Source organism: Apteryx mantelli, chromosome 3, assembly GCF_036417845.1.
Source record: "Apteryx mantelli isolate bAptMan1 chromosome 3, bAptMan1.hap1, whole genome shotgun sequence".
In the NCBI taxonomy this organism is placed as follows: Eukaryota; Metazoa; Chordata; class Aves; order Apterygiformes; family Apterygidae; genus Apteryx; species Apteryx mantelli.
Window position 1 is genome coordinate 77,720,134 of NC_089980.1, and position 17,360 is coordinate 77,737,493.

Here is a 17,360-nt window from a genome sequence, read left to right on the forward strand (position 1 = left end):
TTAATGAACACATTTAAATCTTGAAGTGATGGTGTTTCTGCCTGAAATCAGCACAGGCATTTTGAGAAAAAAAGAAGAAAAAAAACACCAGAGTATTTCACATTTATATTCACACCATGCAGAAGTAACTCGTAAGCACTGATGTATTTCAGATGAGTATGTATTATTTAGTCTACCACATAACGGTATTCTGTAACTTGTGAACTATTTTAAACTCTACTGGAATTCAAGTTTTCTGTTTTGTTTAAACATCTTGTGAGAACTCCTAATACACAATACTAACATTTTCTTTTTCAGTCTTGGATGCATCATACTGTACATGTACAATTTCTAATTCTCCCTATCCCCTGTATAATTTGAAGTTCTAGCATTTTCCATAAATACTCAATATTTATCTGGCATACTGTATGCTCAAAGCAGCATGCAAGGAATATTAATTATTTTAAGACTTTTTGACTATGCAGACATAAAAGCTCATGGCATGGCTAAGAACAGAAGCTTGACACCTGACTCTGACTCCTCCCCAGTACAAGACAAGGACCTACTGAAGCAAGTCCAGCAAAGGGCCACAAGACGATTAAGGGAATGAAGCATTTGTCATATGAGGAAAGGCTGAGAGAACTGAGATTGTTCAGCCTGGAGGGAGATGGCTCAGGGGGATCTTATCAATGTGTGTAAGTATCTGAAGGGAGGGTGCAAACAGGATGGGGCCAGACTCTTCTCAGTGGTGTACAGTGACAGGACGAGAGGCAACGGGCACAAACTGAAACACACGAAATTCCATCTGAACAGAAGAAAAAAGTTTTTCACTGTGAGGGTGGTTGAACACTGCAGCAGATTGCCCAGAGAGGTTGTGGAGTCTCCATCCTTGGAGACATTCAAAACCCAACTGAACATGGTCCTGGGCAATCTCCTCTAGCTGATCCTGCTCGAAGCAGGGGGATTGGATCGGATGATCTCCAGAGGTCCCTTCCAACCTCAACAATTCTGTAATTCTGTGATCTATATCTGTGTCCAGTCTTTCACTGACTCCTGATATTCCCTGGTCCAGTAGGTTAATTCTGCATTGTTAGAAAATATTTTTCCTTGAATCGGTTTTAGAATGGTTCCATTTCAATTTCATTGAGCATCTCTTTAGTCTTGCATTATTATAAAAAATAACAGAAAGAGCTACCTGGACTCTCTTTGTATCTTTCATTATTCTGTACACATTATCATCTCACCTCTGACTGTCTCCTTTCTAATGCCTGGACCAAAGAAAGACTGTCCAAAAAGCAGAGAAATACCTGTTTGTGTCCAAATAAAAATCAGTTGGCCATAAGAACAACCTTAAAATAAAGCTCATGCTTTCCTAAACAGGACATAGTTAAGAATCTTCCTATGTGATTTCTTTAAGTTACCCTGAGCTGCACCTCCCAGTCCTTTCACTCTCTTCATATGGAAGCTTCCCCATTCCTCTAAGAGTTTATAGCCCACCCTTTGCTTCTTTTCTTTTTCTTTTGACATAGGCAACCAGAATTGAACAAAGCATGTACCAGTGATTTATGATATTATATTTTCTTGCATTGCTCCCTTCTATATTCCTCAAACATTTCAATATTATGTTTGCCTTTCCCACAATGTGGCTTATTAAAATAAAAAGGAATTTTAAAAGCCTGAACTTATTAAAAGACACAGAAGAAATGGACAGGGATGTGAAGTGTGATGCCAGCCTTTGTAGCAGCAACCATGATATGGTGAAGTTTAAAATCCTGAGAGAAGTGAGCAAGATGAATACCTGAACAACAACACTGAACTTCAGGAGAACAGATTTTGACTTGTTCAGAGATCTGTTTGGCAGTATCACATAGGAGGCTGCCCTAAAGGGTAAAGGGACCCAGAGATCTGGTTATCTCCAGGCACAACCTCCTCACAGCACAAAAATGGTCCACACCAACGAGCAAGAAGTCAAGCAAATGTGGATGAAGGTCAGCATGGATGAACAGGGAACTTCTAGTTCAAATGGAATAGGAAGTATGCAGAACGTAAAAGCGGGGAATGGCAATAGAGAGAAGGTATATAGAAACATTGCCCACCAAGAATACAGTGATGAAATTAGGAAACCCAAAGCTCAGCTGGAGTTGACACAAGGGGAGGGCAATGAGAATGGCTTCTATATCTACACCAGCAGCAAAAGCAAATTTATCAATGATACCAAACTGGAAGGAGTGACTGATAGACTGGAGGGCAGGGCTGATATTCAGAGGGTCCTTGACAGGTTGAAGAAATGGGCTAACAAGACCTCATGAAGTTCAACAAAAGCAAATGTGAAGTCCTGCAGCTGGGACGGAATAGTCCCATGCAACACTACAAGCTGAAGGCTGACTAGCTGAAAGTGGCTTTGCAGGAACACACCTGGAGATCCTCGTGGGCAAGATGAACATGAGCCAGCAATGTGCCCTTGTGGCAAAGAAGGCAAAATGCATCCTGGCCTGTACTAGCAAGAGGCTAGCCAGCACTTCAAGGGAAGTCACTATTCCCCTCTATTCAGCACCAGTGAGACTATATATAGAGTGCTGTTTCCAGTCCAAGAAAGACACAGACATTCTGGAGCAAGACCAGTGGATGGCCATCAAAACAATTTGGGGCTGCAGCACATGACATACAAGGAGAGACTAAGGGAACTGGGTTTGCTCAGTCTTAAGAACATAAAGAGAAATCTTACTGCTGTCTTCAACTACTTAATGGTAGGATATAAAGAGGATGGAGCCAGATTCTTGGAGGTGCAATGTAAAAGGACAAGAGGCAACAGGCACAAGTTGCAAAAGGAGACATTCCAATTAAGTAACAATAGAAAGAAGAATTTCACTATGAGATTGGTCAAACTCTGGAACAGGTTGCCCAGAGAGTTTGTGCAATCTCTATCCCTGGAGAAAACCAAACCCTTACAGGACATGGGCCCTGAGCAACCTGATCTAAATTAGCCCTGTTCTAAGTGAGGGGTCGGACTAGATGGTCTCCTCATGTCCTTTCCAAAAAAAATTATTCTGTGATTCTATTCTATGATTCTGTGATTCTAAAAAAGACACTTGCAACATATCTGTCCTGAAGGACAGATATGAATCTGCCCTGAATCAGTTTTTTGATTCTTCACCTCAGCAACATAAATTGTATTAGGCACCAGGGTATATAGCAGTTCCTTAAAAACCACAATTCTTTTTAAATGAATTTGTGAGATTTTATTTAAAAATTAAACTATGAGAAGACCTCATCAGTGTTAGTATAAATGGAATTATATGAAAATACTGACTTTAACCAACGGGAAATAAGTGCAAGAAAGTCTCTACTATCAAAGCTGTATTTCTAGTTGAAACAGCTGAATACCTTCTGAGGACACTGTAAAAAAGTATCAGATAAATAAACATTTTATTTTAATACATTAAAATATATATATTATTTTCATATATTTAATAATATGTATTATTAAAATACAATACAGAAATAATACATAAAATATTTTGAAAATAAAAACTGTTGTAATTTACTTCAGTCATGAGATATCCGGTTTGAAAAATATAAGTAAAAGTATTATCCCAATATTATTCCAATTTCTAAAATATGCCAACCTCAGAAGCACTCACATTATTCATATTTCAAGGCACTCACGTGACAAAGGTGCAGAAAAATAAATTATTTTTAGGAAAAAAAAGAGCTATGACTATAAGACCATAAGTGTCAGTGATGGTAAAAGATTTTTAGTGAGAGTATTATACTTTAAGAGGACTGATTTTTCAAACTTAACTTCTGAGACGTCTTGGATTTTGTGCACTTGATTACTTCTGTCTTTATGGTGAGGCAGTGCTAATTTATGCCTTCCTACGGGGATGACTGTTGTCTTTGCCAGCACCAGAAACTGAATCAAGAAACTCCAGAGCTAAAAGCTAACAGGCTACAGTCTTCAGGCTACAGATACCTACACACCAACTTGTGAAATACATTCTTTTCGCATTTAAAGTTTTTATTTCACTTATTAAAAAATTACATATCTTACCTTTAGATCACTTCCTGGCAAAGTACCTATCCCATCTTTCCAATCCATAGCACTAAATACATCAAACTCTTGTCCATTCCCACTAGAGGCAGATTCATTCATGATGCATGTACTAAAAAAGATAAAAAATACAGTGGCTTTATCTGAAAATTGAAGTGGTTTAATGCTCAAATCACTGGACATTTCTTCAAATGCACTTTGAAATGCACAGAATAGTATCAAATCCCTCAACACACTGACAATGTATACAACTAATCAGAATGCTGATATTAAAAACTAATGGAATAAAAACAACAGCAAATCTTTTGAAAAACTTAGAAAATAGTATCTACTTTATACACTACTCATTAATGAGGCTGAACTGGAGAGAAATAAAAAATACCAAACTGCAAATAGATTGACATTGGGCAAACACATCCTAGATACACATAAGAAAAACGTATGTTCTGGGGAATGCAAGACATGAACACATGCCTATAATAACTACGTTAAAAACTGATTAAAATAACTGGTTTTCCTTAAAATCTGGTAACATGCTTCATTCCAGTTCAAATTACAATTTCAAACTGAGTTTGAAAGTCTTTCTTTTTCACTGTCTGACTCAGAACACACAAATATTCCTTGTCTGTCACCATATAGTTTCACCAAATATTTGCTATTTATTTGTAAAATGTATTTACATGTAGACAAGCATATACACTCAAGAGAAAGCTGTTTTGAAAGACTTTATTTTACCAGTCCTTCTGTTTCACTGCAGTGAAAGCAGAGGAGAAAACATTTGTTTACCATTAGAAATAGCGGATTTGGACATCCTTCTCTGTTGTAAGAATTTATCTCCAATTACTTGCACAAGCAACAAAATTATACAACGCTTACCACTGTTTACTGGCTGTGACCCAAATCCTGTCACTATCACAAAGATGACATCAGTTGTGCTGAACTGTAAATGTTTTTAGCAGCCGTTTGTGACTATCACCAAGTTCTTCCTTCCTACTTTTTACAAACCCAGTTAATCTTTAAATTTGTGGGCTGGCACCTAATTTAATATTTGTTCAACATGAAGTCTGACTCAATTATTTTCCTTGTTAAGGACTGCTGTACTATGCCTAACAGTTAAAACCATTTGTAGCAAAATAACATTGCCTTCAGTTTATGAACTATCACCAAAAGCTTATTTCTTTTCAAATTTACACTCTCTTTGAACTTTTTTAACAAATACTTTCCAAGACTCATATTCAGCTTGCACACTGCTTGCAAACTTTGGCTGCAAGTATCAGGATTTGAAATTCAAACAGGCAGGTAGTCTCCCCAGTTGTTTGACCCTGTTTTCTAAAATCTTATTTTTTTTATCTCTAAAAGTTCCACCCGCAAAACCTGCTCTCTGCAAATATTTGTTAATATTCTCTGAATATCTGGGATTTTTGCAAAAAAGATTGAGTGAAATGTGTTCATTGTATCACCCACAGATGACAGAAAAAGATGCAACCCAAGCAGAAGTAAACTCAGATCTACCAAAGGTTTTTGACTTACAGTTTAAGAAGAAAATGCTTAATTAACTCTGCTGTGTAAAAAAATATTCAACTTTCTATTTTTTCATTAGAAAAATTATACCGATCAGTTGAACACTTCCATTATAGACAGCCATTACTCTGATTTTGTGTTTGCAGTGTGAACTCCTTTTTCTTTCTGCATGACTTCTTCCTCATTTGTAGCAGAATTCTAAAGTCCTCACTACCCTGAGCAACACCTTAATCCATTAGTACTTTTGTTACAACACAATTGTAATTACTATACATTGTCAACAACACAGAAGCAGAACCTCAATCAGTAACCACTGCTGATGGTGAAGGCTTCTGCATTCCGTTTCATTTCATATGACAGGTGGGGTTCAGAGATGGGAGAAATAGCTATCTGCGCCTACAGAAGGTTTTTTGACAAAACTTATATACTTCACAAAACAAATTTGAAGTAATAAGAACAAAACTGAATGTGTCTTTTCTTTCCCTAATTTTAGCATTTCTCTATGTAAACGTATTGAAAACCCTACTGCCAATGCACAAAAATTCACTTTTAATACACCAATAAAACTAAACAAATTTAGTGCAAACTGAGGAATTCCCAAACCCATAAAACTTACCTTCTAAAATCTCTCCCAAGCAAAATCCATCAATCCACCTTACAGCACCTCCTGAAATTCAACCTGGACAATCTCTATTTGACTCAAGAATGTAGTGGACTTGAGCTCTAGAACCTCCTAAGAATCCAATCTTCAACACCACAATATACCAACATAAGTAGGCTTACACTGAACTTAACCGTAACATCATGGCAGAGATGTAGGCATCCTCTCAAAAACACAAGACTTACTTAAACTGCTAAGGACTAGCTGAAAATTTGGATTTACCCAGAAATCTGTGAAATTTTAAGGACACAGAAGATGCTGTTTAAGCACACTGGTGTAATGTGTTCCCCATGATTAGTCTGGCTAAGCAAATACAAAGCGGCATTCTGTATTAACCAAAGTTTCTAAGCAATCTTAAATTAATCACCCCAGTTAGGGGACACTGCACTCAACCATTCTGTGGTTTATTTATTAGAAAAAACATGTTTTAATGGCTTCTGCAGAAAGAATGACAAAAAAATGGGAAGAGACTTTGAAGGCTGTGGGGAAATGCTTCCTTGCAGTGGTCGCTGTCCCACAGAGTGAGAAGCAGCAGACATCCGCTATATCACATTCTGGAGTTTCTGATAGTGCTTTTCTCATTATATAAACATTTTGTAACAGAATCACTTGCAAAAAAAAATGATGGGGAGGTGGGGGAAACTTGCAGCCTAGACTACTTATGCAGGATGTAAACTGTGGAAGTCAAAATAAAATACTGATAACAGAACAGTATGGTGCACATTTCTCTCAAGAAAACCATACAAATTTTAACTTAATTGCACCTAACAAAGCTTTCATCAGGTAATAATGAGTAGCAATGGTGTATTCTGTTGTTTGATAAGGTATTCTTGTTTTCTTTCCAAAATTAACTGAACATCAAAGGTACAATCTGTACTTTCACCTACTGGTCCTCTTCTGCAGCCTTCCGAACTGTTCTGTGTGGGGATGAAAAGGTAATGGGGCAATACAGATTGAAATGAATTTACCAAAAGCAGCTACATTTAACAAAGTATTGGTTTTCAGCTTTGCTGAGTTTGAACAGATGAAAGATCAAGGTTGATAAGTCTATATCCCACTGCTAATGACAGTAAGGAGGAAGAAACAGACCAGTTAAATCATTATAGCAATGAGGAATTAAAAAAGGAGGAAATCATTAGAGTATCTACATCTAAATCACAGAACAAAGAAAACTACTGAATGTTTTATCTACTCATTTTCATTTTCATCTTTAAAGCTCTGCTGTGGTTCTTTGAACTGGTATAACTCCTTTTATAACAATGCCTTTTGCTATCATACACAATTCTAGAAATGCAGTAAAAATGCTAAATGAATATGGGGCCAAACAACTTCAGTACTGTGCCTATGCCTATCACTGAATGCCATCTGATGTGAAGGTAAGGACACAAAATAAGAAGATGGAACATTCATATTCCAAAAGCCTTATCCAAAATCCACTATTAGGGACATAACTGTATCTCAGTCTTCACAGCCATAAGCTGTAACATATATAGAGGGGTGTTTTAAAGCTGTGTGCTGCATTTTCATATTTCAACATTAAGTTTGTTTTAGACATATTTAATAACTGTATTAAAATAAACAAGCACATAAAATAAGATTAGACACATCCTTTAGAAAAACATTCATTTTTACCAACTGGCTCAACAATAAATGAATCCCTCACAGATCTGATACTTAATGAGAATAACAGCATTAAAAATTAGATAGTTTCATCAGGTGGAAGATTCTCTATTTAAAGATTTAAAGCTAAGAAATAGGAGAGAATACGCCAATTAAACCTACAAGTATTTTTTGAAATAATTACAGGGTTATGTACTGAGTATGTCAAAAAGTAATAAGAAGGATTTTTTCTTTCAGTTAGTGCTTTAAAAAATTACCTGACACCTACCCAAGTTTTGAAAATCTAAGATGCCATCTGTGAAATGCACAATGTAGTAGTACACACAATTTCTCACCAGAGTGGGCCCAGTTCAATATGGGGTCACTTGACAGCAAAGAGAAAAGATTTCAGAAGTAAAGCCATCACACAGTACTACTAAACCAGCAGAACCTGCCTGTGAATAAGCATGTGTATTCTTTTTCGCACTCTTGTGTACTTTTATTTTACTTTTTAGGATTTCTGAAACCACCGTGACAGGAGTGCCCAGTAGATTCATTCCAGGAGAGTACAGGCCTGTGCCTGCTCCTGTTCCCAACTAACAAACTCCCGCTAGCAAAGAGAAAAACAGGGCAAACAGAGCCAGAAGCGGTCTAAACAAATGGTACGAAGTGTGAGGTCAGAGAGACAAATACAGGAGGTGATGTCCTCAGAGATCCTGGCAATGTTCCCTGTTCCTCAAAGACACGCATGGAGCTGGGAGATGCCAGTGCTGACAGAGGTTCAGAAACAAAGGAACAGAAGTAGGCCCCAGATAAGCCTGTTGTCCTAATATTGCAGATAAAGATTTTGGTCAGGTCCAAGGAGGAGACTGCTTAGTGTAGTATTTGCAGGCTAAAGCGACACAGATAGGTGGGACATTTATAACACACACAGAAAATGAAGTGGATCAGATGGGGGCAATTCAGTCTATCAGAGCAGCAAATGCAGTACTCTAACTTCTAGACAGTAGAGGATGAGTACTCAGCAGACGGATACTCATCTTTATTCTCTTTACCATAGAAGAAAGCGAAAACTATCAGGGCTGAATCATTATACCTCCCTAAATCACACAAAGGAGAATTACCCTTCACAACCTAAGCTCCCTTTTCTATTTTAGATAGACTTTGTATTAAGCTAGCTTCATAATGACACTGAAGGCAAAGCAAAACTTCAACCAACTGTTGTGCAGAACTGCAGTACAAGAAGAAAGACTTACTTCCTATTCACTGTAAACCTATCATGGTTCAGTCCAGCTTTCCTTCCCACAATCATCTGGTTTGAGCTGGGTATACGGCATACTTGTCTCTCTCCTCCACTTAATCTTTTTGCAGCTGATTCTTTACTTAAAAACAATCACAGTGCAGAAAATAGTAAAATGCTTTGAAGCCATCCACCACATTTTAATATGCACTTTGTTTTATACCTATTTAATATATCTTTATTGTAAGAAGTATGTGCTGATTACACATTTCCTTTTAAATCTCATTTTTCATACTGTAGTTTAAAAAAATATTGTACTAGTTTTGCCATTTTTCTATTCTGTGCATTCGGGAGCTGTTTGAGCAATGTAAATTTCACTATTTTGTCTGTTACTCATGAGTTTATTACAAAGAAGTAATTTTAAAGATGAGATATATAGGTTGGCATTGTAGTCACAAAGGACCTAAATTTAAAATTCTTTGCCGTTCTTAACACTGGTAGCAGTAAATGAACCAGACTTCCTATTGATGATATCCCTTTAATATTATTTCTTCTTATTTTAGCTGTTGCTACTTTTTTCTCTGCTAGATTCCCCAGGGGCACTGCATATGTCTGTTCCTGCTTTCCAATAGATCAGCTTAAAGTCTTCTTCCTCACAGAAAGAACTTGGCCACGCGCACATTACAAAATGCACTGTCTGCTCTCTGATAACAGTAATTCCACACTATTGCTATAGCTATAGAAGGTTTATGATGTTTTCACCTGAATCTGGTCTCTGCCAGTGAGCTAACACTGGTATTGCTGGACCACTGCTAGAAACTGGGTAACAAAGTTACCCACGGCCTTCACCTACTATGTCATTTTCAAATATCCAGAGAACACTCTAATAACAATATTTATCCAATTCCAAAGCTATCCAACTCATCTAATGAAATTTATCACTGACAACTTTCATTTTGTTATAAAGAACTTGTATCTCACTTACCAAAAATATTTCCTCTGAAACACTTTAAAGACTTGTGTATTGTTACTGCCTGTGCAGTTCTGAATGCAGGTTTAAGTTAATCAGACAGTAAGACCTGAGTAAAACAACTCTGAAATCCCATTTCGTGGTTTCTCTTAATGCTTTGAACCAGCCATAGAAAGTCACAGAAAACTTCTCCCTTTTTTTTTCCATTTGTGCCTCTAGCCGTCCCCTCTGCAGACACCTCTCCTCAAGGAACTGTGCTGCGCCAATCTTCACACTGAATTTCACCTCACCTATTTGGAATCATCATTTTTAAAGAGAAGTTAGCTCCTAGGTTAATTCACTGTACATCTAAATATTACTTTTCTTTGATTCATCGTACCTTCCTCCTTCTCTTCTGCCTGGTCTTACCAACTTCCATGTGCTCCTCTGTCTTCAAACAATTAATTCAAGTTTTTATAGCTAAGTATGCTCAGCAGGTTACAGCATTTACAGACTTTTCCCTCTTTCCAATTCATAAAGAGCTCGTATTTCCCATAGTGATGAGCAGTCCTACTCTTCCAGTGGTAATAAGCTATGACTGCATACACACTATCACTCGTCTTCAGTACTGTATAATCATACTACATAATCACTGGTTCCTCACACCCATCACTTAAATTCCATCATCCTACTTGGCAGCAGTATTAAAAAAGATGAAGAGTAAATGGAATAACACACAAAAGGTCAACAACCCTTCTGTTCTCTCTTCACAGAAGAGGTGATGCTCAGTAAAACTGAACGAGTCAGAGGATGAGCATTCATCATGTAATCATAAGTTATTAGAACTCTTAAGAGCAACACTCTAGACAAATTTACTAAAATGAAATAACATGAAATATATTCTGAGAAAACAAATTGAAGAAAAATTAACAATCATGCAATTCACAGCAAAAATCATCCAATAAAACAATTGTTTCTAATACTTATCTGTCAGCTTCCTTCATTAGAACATCAACTAGACCATAGTCAAAGCTGCTGACATCACACTAAGGAAAACCGATTACCTTGCACCATCAAGATCTAAATAGAGTGCTTTACTGTCCTCAACCACTAGTTTCAGTGAGGTTCTCTCTTACAGATGTTAATCATATAAGCTTCTGGGAATGAGATAATTCCCTTGGTAAAAAGAACCAGTTTCCTAAACAGCTTTTAAATTTGCATTACGAAAATTCTGTAATGATTTTGAATACGGACAATTTCCTAAAGCAACAGAAATTGAAATGTTCGTATCTTTGTTTTATTTATACACTTACCACCTTATTTTTAGCACTCACTACAAGTGTTGATTCTTGAGTAGAAACCAAAAGCAGAAACGATCCAAGGGATCTAACTAACTATCCAAGGGAAGTACAGAATACAGAAAATAAACTTTATGCAAGTCGAAAATATAACTCATGCTATATTTAATTATATGGCTCATCCACAATATACCGTTAAGCACAGGCAATTAAAAAAAAAAAGTTATGAAAAAAAGCTATCAGAAGAGACTAGTGCATCCCGAAGGGCCTAATTTCCAGGAAGTATTACTCACGGGCCTCAAAATCATGCTCTCTGTCCAAGTTGGGCAGATCACAGAAGCCAGAGGCCACCGCTCACGAGGCAGGCGTTGAGCTGCGCACCGAGGAGCGGGAGGCACACGGCGCTGCACAGAGGCGCCTGCCGCGGCTCGGCTCGGCTCGGCAGCGGCAGCGGCAGCGGCAGGCGAGGGGCGCCCGAGGTGAGGCCGGGCGGGAGGCGGGCGCCGCCCGGCGCCGGCTGCCCGCGGCCTACCAGCAGAGGTCCCTCCTTGGCCAGTTTTGTGGCGTGTTTTGCTGCACTTGAAACTTTCTAGAGAAATACCGAGCTCAGGTCCGTATCTTCGGGAAACAAGGGCAGAAACCAAGAGGACAAAAGCGTCCGCGGGCACCTTCCCGGTGTCCCGGCAGCCGCAGGCCAGCCAGCCCTGACAGAGGCTCTCCCCCGGGGGGGGGGGGGGGAAGGCAGAGAAAAGCGGTTCTCAAGTTGGTTCCATTTCACTCCTGATTTTTTTTTTTTTAAGCAATTAAATCCAGCGGATTGGGGGGGCGGGGAGGGGGGAATGAAGCTCTGTCGCTCTCAGCGCGGCCGGGCGGAGGGGCCGGGCGGAGCGGGCGCGCAGCGGTGGCTGCGCGTGTGCGCGCCGTGTGAGTGGGGGGGTGGGAAAGGAACTGGGTGTTAAGTGTTCCTGAGGAAGTTGCACAACTAGAGAGGGACTCTGCTTGTTTACCGGGTCCTTTCTTATTATTATTTTTTTTTTCCCACCCTCCTGGAGACGGGGACGGGATCCGGGAAAGGGAGGCTGTCTCCGAGTGGAAGGGAAAAAAAATAAATTTTTTTTAATACCTTCGCCTCCCTCATCCCCTCCCCCAGCGAGGGGAGGGGGCGAGCTCTCTCTTTTTTTATTATTTTCTAGGGGACTGCGGGGATTTACTCCTCGGCCGCTCGCCGCCCATCTCCAGGCATCCGCCGGCAGAGAAATGACCGCCCCCCCCCCCCCCGCCCTTCGCTGGGGGGGAGGTAATTTCGGCTTCCCCCGAGGCTCACCCCCGCCCGTCCCCGCTCGGCAGCGCCTACCCACCGCCTCAGCCTCCAGCGCCGGCACGGCAGCACCCAGCCCCGCTCTACAACTTTTTCTCTCACGCTCTCGTGCGCGTCCGCTCCGACGAGTACGAAAAAAAAAATAAATTAAAATAAAATAAAAAAGAGGGGGGTGGGGAGGAGGGCTTGAGCGGGGCCGCGCGACGCCGGCGCCCCCCGCCCCAACCGACTTTGTGCAACGCTCGTGGGCTCCCGCGGCGGGCGCGCGCGCGCGGGCGGACGGACGGACGGACGGGCGCTCGCGCGGCAGGAGCGCCTTCCCCCCCCCCCCCCCGCGCCGCTCCCCTCCCCCGCCAAAAACACACCGCCTCGCGCACGTTAGCGAGAACAAGTGTGTCCATATCCTGTTGTTGCCGTGCACCGGCTGCACAGAGCCGGGAGGACTCGCGCGTGTGCGGGGAGGGGGCACCCCCTCCCTCCCCCCCAAATCTGTAGTTCAGGCGGGAGCGCGCAACTTGGAGAAAAGCCGTATCCAAACCTCCCTTCCTCGCCTCTCCCTCTCTCCCCACCCCCCGCTCCGCAAAATATGCATACACGTGTATGCGCACTTAACGCCCATCCCGGGAACCCGGAGCCGTCCCCGGCGCGCCCGACCCTCGCGGACCTGCGGCGTGACGGGAGCCGGCCCCGCCGCCGGCCGCACGCACCCGCGCAGCCGGCAGGAGCCATTCCCCACCCTCCTCACATGTCTACCGCAGAGTGAGGCGCACACACCATACACAGGCAGGAACTGAGCACTCAAGCAAAAGACTTTTTCGCCTCTTAAAAAAAAAAAAATCTATGAGGGTTTTTTTTTTTAGTATGTGTGTGCAAACTTTCCCCAAAATGGCGGAAATTGGGAGATGATTATATTTTAAATATCTCTCGCACACGATCACACAAAGTGGAGGAGCGACGGAAAATACAAACTCTCTCCGCTGCGCGTTTGCATAGGCCTTCGCACAAGGGGGCTGACTGACTACACGGCACATTCAACCGGTATATCCCGGCAGCCGCCACCTCTCGCCGCTTCCGACTGAAAAAAAAAAAGAGGCAAAAAAAAAACAAAACGGGGCTCTTTTTTTTTTCACACCCCTCTCCGCTGCGCATTGCCCGCACTTCTCTCCTCTGCTTTAGCGTGCGCGGAACAAAGAGCAGGGGCTGGGGAAGGGGGACACTGATCGCGGCAAGCCCCCCCCTCCCTCCGTCTCTCTCTCTCGCACACACACACACATGCACACACGCACATTCATGCACACACACACGCCCGCCGCCGCTCCGAGCCCCGGCGGCGGCACCCACATTCACATTGTTCCCAGCGGCGCGGCGGTGCCCCGTAAGTGTCATTAAATGGAGCCAACTGACAAGCTCGTTGGTGGGGCAAGTCTGCAAAATGTCTCTCCCCTTCCCCTCCCCCTCCCTGCGGAACCCCCTCCCCAAAAAAATAGCCGGCACCCCCCCTCCCCCGCCAAAACACACATTTCCACAGCTCCCTCCCCCATATATATATATATGTATATACACATACGTGCGTGCGTGTATAAATATATATACAACATATATATATACATGTACTCCCTTCATGTGTTTGGGAAGAGGAAAAGAAATACGAGGCACCTCTCTCTTTCTTTTGTTCCTCTTTCACACTCATGCACTTATTATTTAGTGCGCTACCCGGTGCCCCAGCCGCTCCCCAGCCACTTGCGAGTCACTTGCCCACTTTCCCCAGCATTAACTTCCATCCTTGCTGCGAGAGGTGGTGGGGGAGAAGCCCCCCTCCTCTTCCCCAGCCCTGTTTCGTAAGGGAGGGAGAGGAGGTGCGTCTCTCCCTTTATCTCTCGCGCTCTCCCTAACTTTCATCTGCACCTAGCGGGGGGGGGGGACCAAAAACCATCACCAGCCTTTCCCATGGCAGCTCCCTAAGCGGGTTGCGGATCAGATCGGAACCAGCCGCTCCTTACCCCCCCAAAATCCTCTCTCTCTTTTTCTCCGTCTCTCGAGTAGTCCTGACAAATATGGTCCAGGGCTGCGGGCACAAGTGAGCATGCGCCCGCCGAGGCAGGGCTGGGGAAAGGGGAAACTGCTGCCGCCGCCGCCGCCGCCGCCGCCGCCGCGTCTCGCTCTTCCCCCCCGCGCCCGCGCTGCCGCTGGGAACCGGCCGCGGCGGCGGCGGCGGCGGCGGCGGCGGCAATAATAATAATCCCCATCGCCGCCGCTACCAAAAAACACACCCGCCAACAACAGCTCCGTCGGAGGTGCAGCATCTCCCCCCGATTTCGTGCCGACGCTGGAGGAATAATAAGGAAGACGTATGCAGCAGCCTCGCGCTTTTTTTTTTTTTTTTTTTTAGGGAGGGGGGATCTATTATTTTTCTCGCAAAAATAATACGTCGCGCTTTTCGCTCTCAGCGTGAAGGGTCTGCTCATAAGCAGTCCCACCAGGTGAAACCAGCGCGATGGGCACTGGGAGACTGGCGGGGATCCTAAGCACGGCCGTGGGCCCCCATCAATTAAATAAAAACCCTATAGCCCTCAGTACAGTAGAGTATGACAGGTATGCGCCAGTCATTAAAGTGCTGATCTCGCAGGCTGCTTGAGAGGAGAGGACCTTTGCAACTTTCAGTGAGATTTTGCACACTGGTAAGGTCTGAGACCTGACGGAGGCAAGTGCAGAACCAGGCTCATTCTGCACTCGAGAAAAATACGGTTAATTCAGCACTTAAATATTCCTTACAGTGGGCCTCCTCATCTAATTTAAAGCCTAGCCAGTTTACAATTTACAAGTAATTTCATACGTGCCACCTGCCTAAGTTCTTGCTGTTGTTCCTCTGTATTCACAAAGAAAAAAGCTATTTTTAGCAATTATTTTCTTTCACTTCAGAAAATAATAAAAACTGAAGGCCCTTCTTATTTTATGGGATTGACTAGGGTGGACTTCCTTCACCTACAAGGAGGTCTGCTATGCAGAACAACATTAAACAAAATACACAAGGCCTAGCTAGACTGGGCACGAGGGAGGAAGGAGCATTGCAATCAACAGGGTACGCGATACTTTCAACATACATATATAAACACTTGAATATACACTTTATATAAAAAAACACAGAATATAATGTTAATTATGCTAACCATAAATACTTTTTCAGAACAAAGAATATCTCCCTAAGATGATTCTGTCCTTAAGGCAAAAATTAGCAAAGTGAATTTTCAATTGTTAATAGTTTGGTATGTTACTATGTATGTCTTAAAATAACCCTCACATTTTATCTATCTGTTGTTAATCCCAGTGACTGATCAACATCCAAACTTTCCTTTGATTTTATACGCATTGCCTTCTACAATTACAGTGAAAACTTAGGGCCCAAATTATTGGAAAGGAATAATAATAAATATAACCAGGAATAAATATTAGCACTAAATTTTAACAGAAATAAATACATGACAAAAATGCTCACCTACAAAGTCAGAAAAATGAAAATGTTTATACAAAAGAGCAAATACAATCATTTTACTATTGCGAATATATTGTATTACAGTAGTATCCCAATGGCTGGGACAGTGTCATACTAGACACACTATAGAGAGAGGCAGTCCTTGTTTGACAGGGGGACTTCCCAGTCTCAGCTTCCATTTACTAAAGTTTTTATTTAAGAATATGTATTAAAATATTTAAGAATCAAACTTGACAACTCTCATTCCTTAAGCCATGCACACGCTCAAATAGTTTAGACGTGACTTTACTTTTACTGTACTCTCTTGAGAATTTCTATTTATTTAAATTTGTTTTTCTTACAACAGTAAAACCAAGCTCATGTGTATGTGTTTGCAGGATTGGTGCCTAAGTGTAAAACATAATAGTTATTTTACAATTAACATTTCTTACGCCCATTCAACTCAAATGTCAGTGCATATAGGCAGCAGTTTCCATCAATGAACATATGTTCCTGACAAACTAATTACAGAAAACAATATTAACCTAATTGTAATAATTAGCAATAACATACATTTAAACTGTTCTAAAACACAGATCCAAAAAATAGTAAAGGATGAGAAAATTCCTACTTTCATACAGTGAAGTCTTAGTTGAGGAAATTTATGGGTTAGAAACAAAGAAGAAACTGCAACTGAAGTCATTCAGTGCTTTTCTGAAAATCATTTCCCAATGTTATTGAAATGTTTTTATGCAGATAGTTGCCAAATAACTAGATTATTCTATTGTAGCATTAAATTAGCTGGGTTCTGCAGAAGGTGTTTAAAGAATGACAGAATTTGGTAGTATTTAAAACACTCTTTAAGACTCTGAACCTGTACTGCTTATTTCTCCAGATGACGTTGAGGTTTTGGGGGAGGGTGTACATAGTCTGTTAGGATGATGCATTTCTAACTAATCTATGCAAAGAATACAAATGATGAGTTATCTGCCATATTTTATTTATGCTTGGAAGGTTTTGTCCCTTTTCCTTCAAAAATCTTGAAGGGAAACGTAAAATTCGTAAGAAACTGTTATATTCTAATCCACCTAATCTATTTACAGAAGTCATAGGAGTGTAGCCCCTAACAAAAACTAACTATACAGGTTAAAAAGCTCTTTGAAGGATAGGTATTGGAAGTCAGAACTGAAACCAAGTATCTGAACTGCAGCATAGCTATTTTACTGGATCAGTGGTTTCAAATGGATGGCTCTCTGATTAAAGTAAAAAGACCTG

General features: G+C 41.4%; 1 protein-coding gene across 2 annotated transcripts in view; it reads right to left on the reverse strand.

Annotated features, from left to right (window-relative positions):
- L3MBTL3 (L3MBTL histone methyl-lysine binding protein 3) overlaps positions 1-12,707 on the reverse strand; it is a 91,285-nt gene extending 78,578 nt beyond the window's left edge. The window contains exons 1-2 of one of the 2 annotated variants that reach the window (XM_067293735.1): positions 12,657-12,698; positions 4,031-4,142 (exon numbers count right to left, since the gene is read on the reverse strand). In XM_067293735.1, coding sequence (XP_067149836.1) covers positions 4,031-4,132 — 102 coding nt within the window. In that variant the 5' untranslated portion in view covers positions 4,133-4,142; positions 12,657-12,698. Of the gene's footprint in view, positions 1-4,030; positions 4,143-12,656 lie in introns of both variants that reach the window. The other variant, XM_067293736.1, reaches the window with a different exon arrangement.
- Between the last annotated feature and the right edge of the window lie 4,653 nt (positions 12,708-17,360).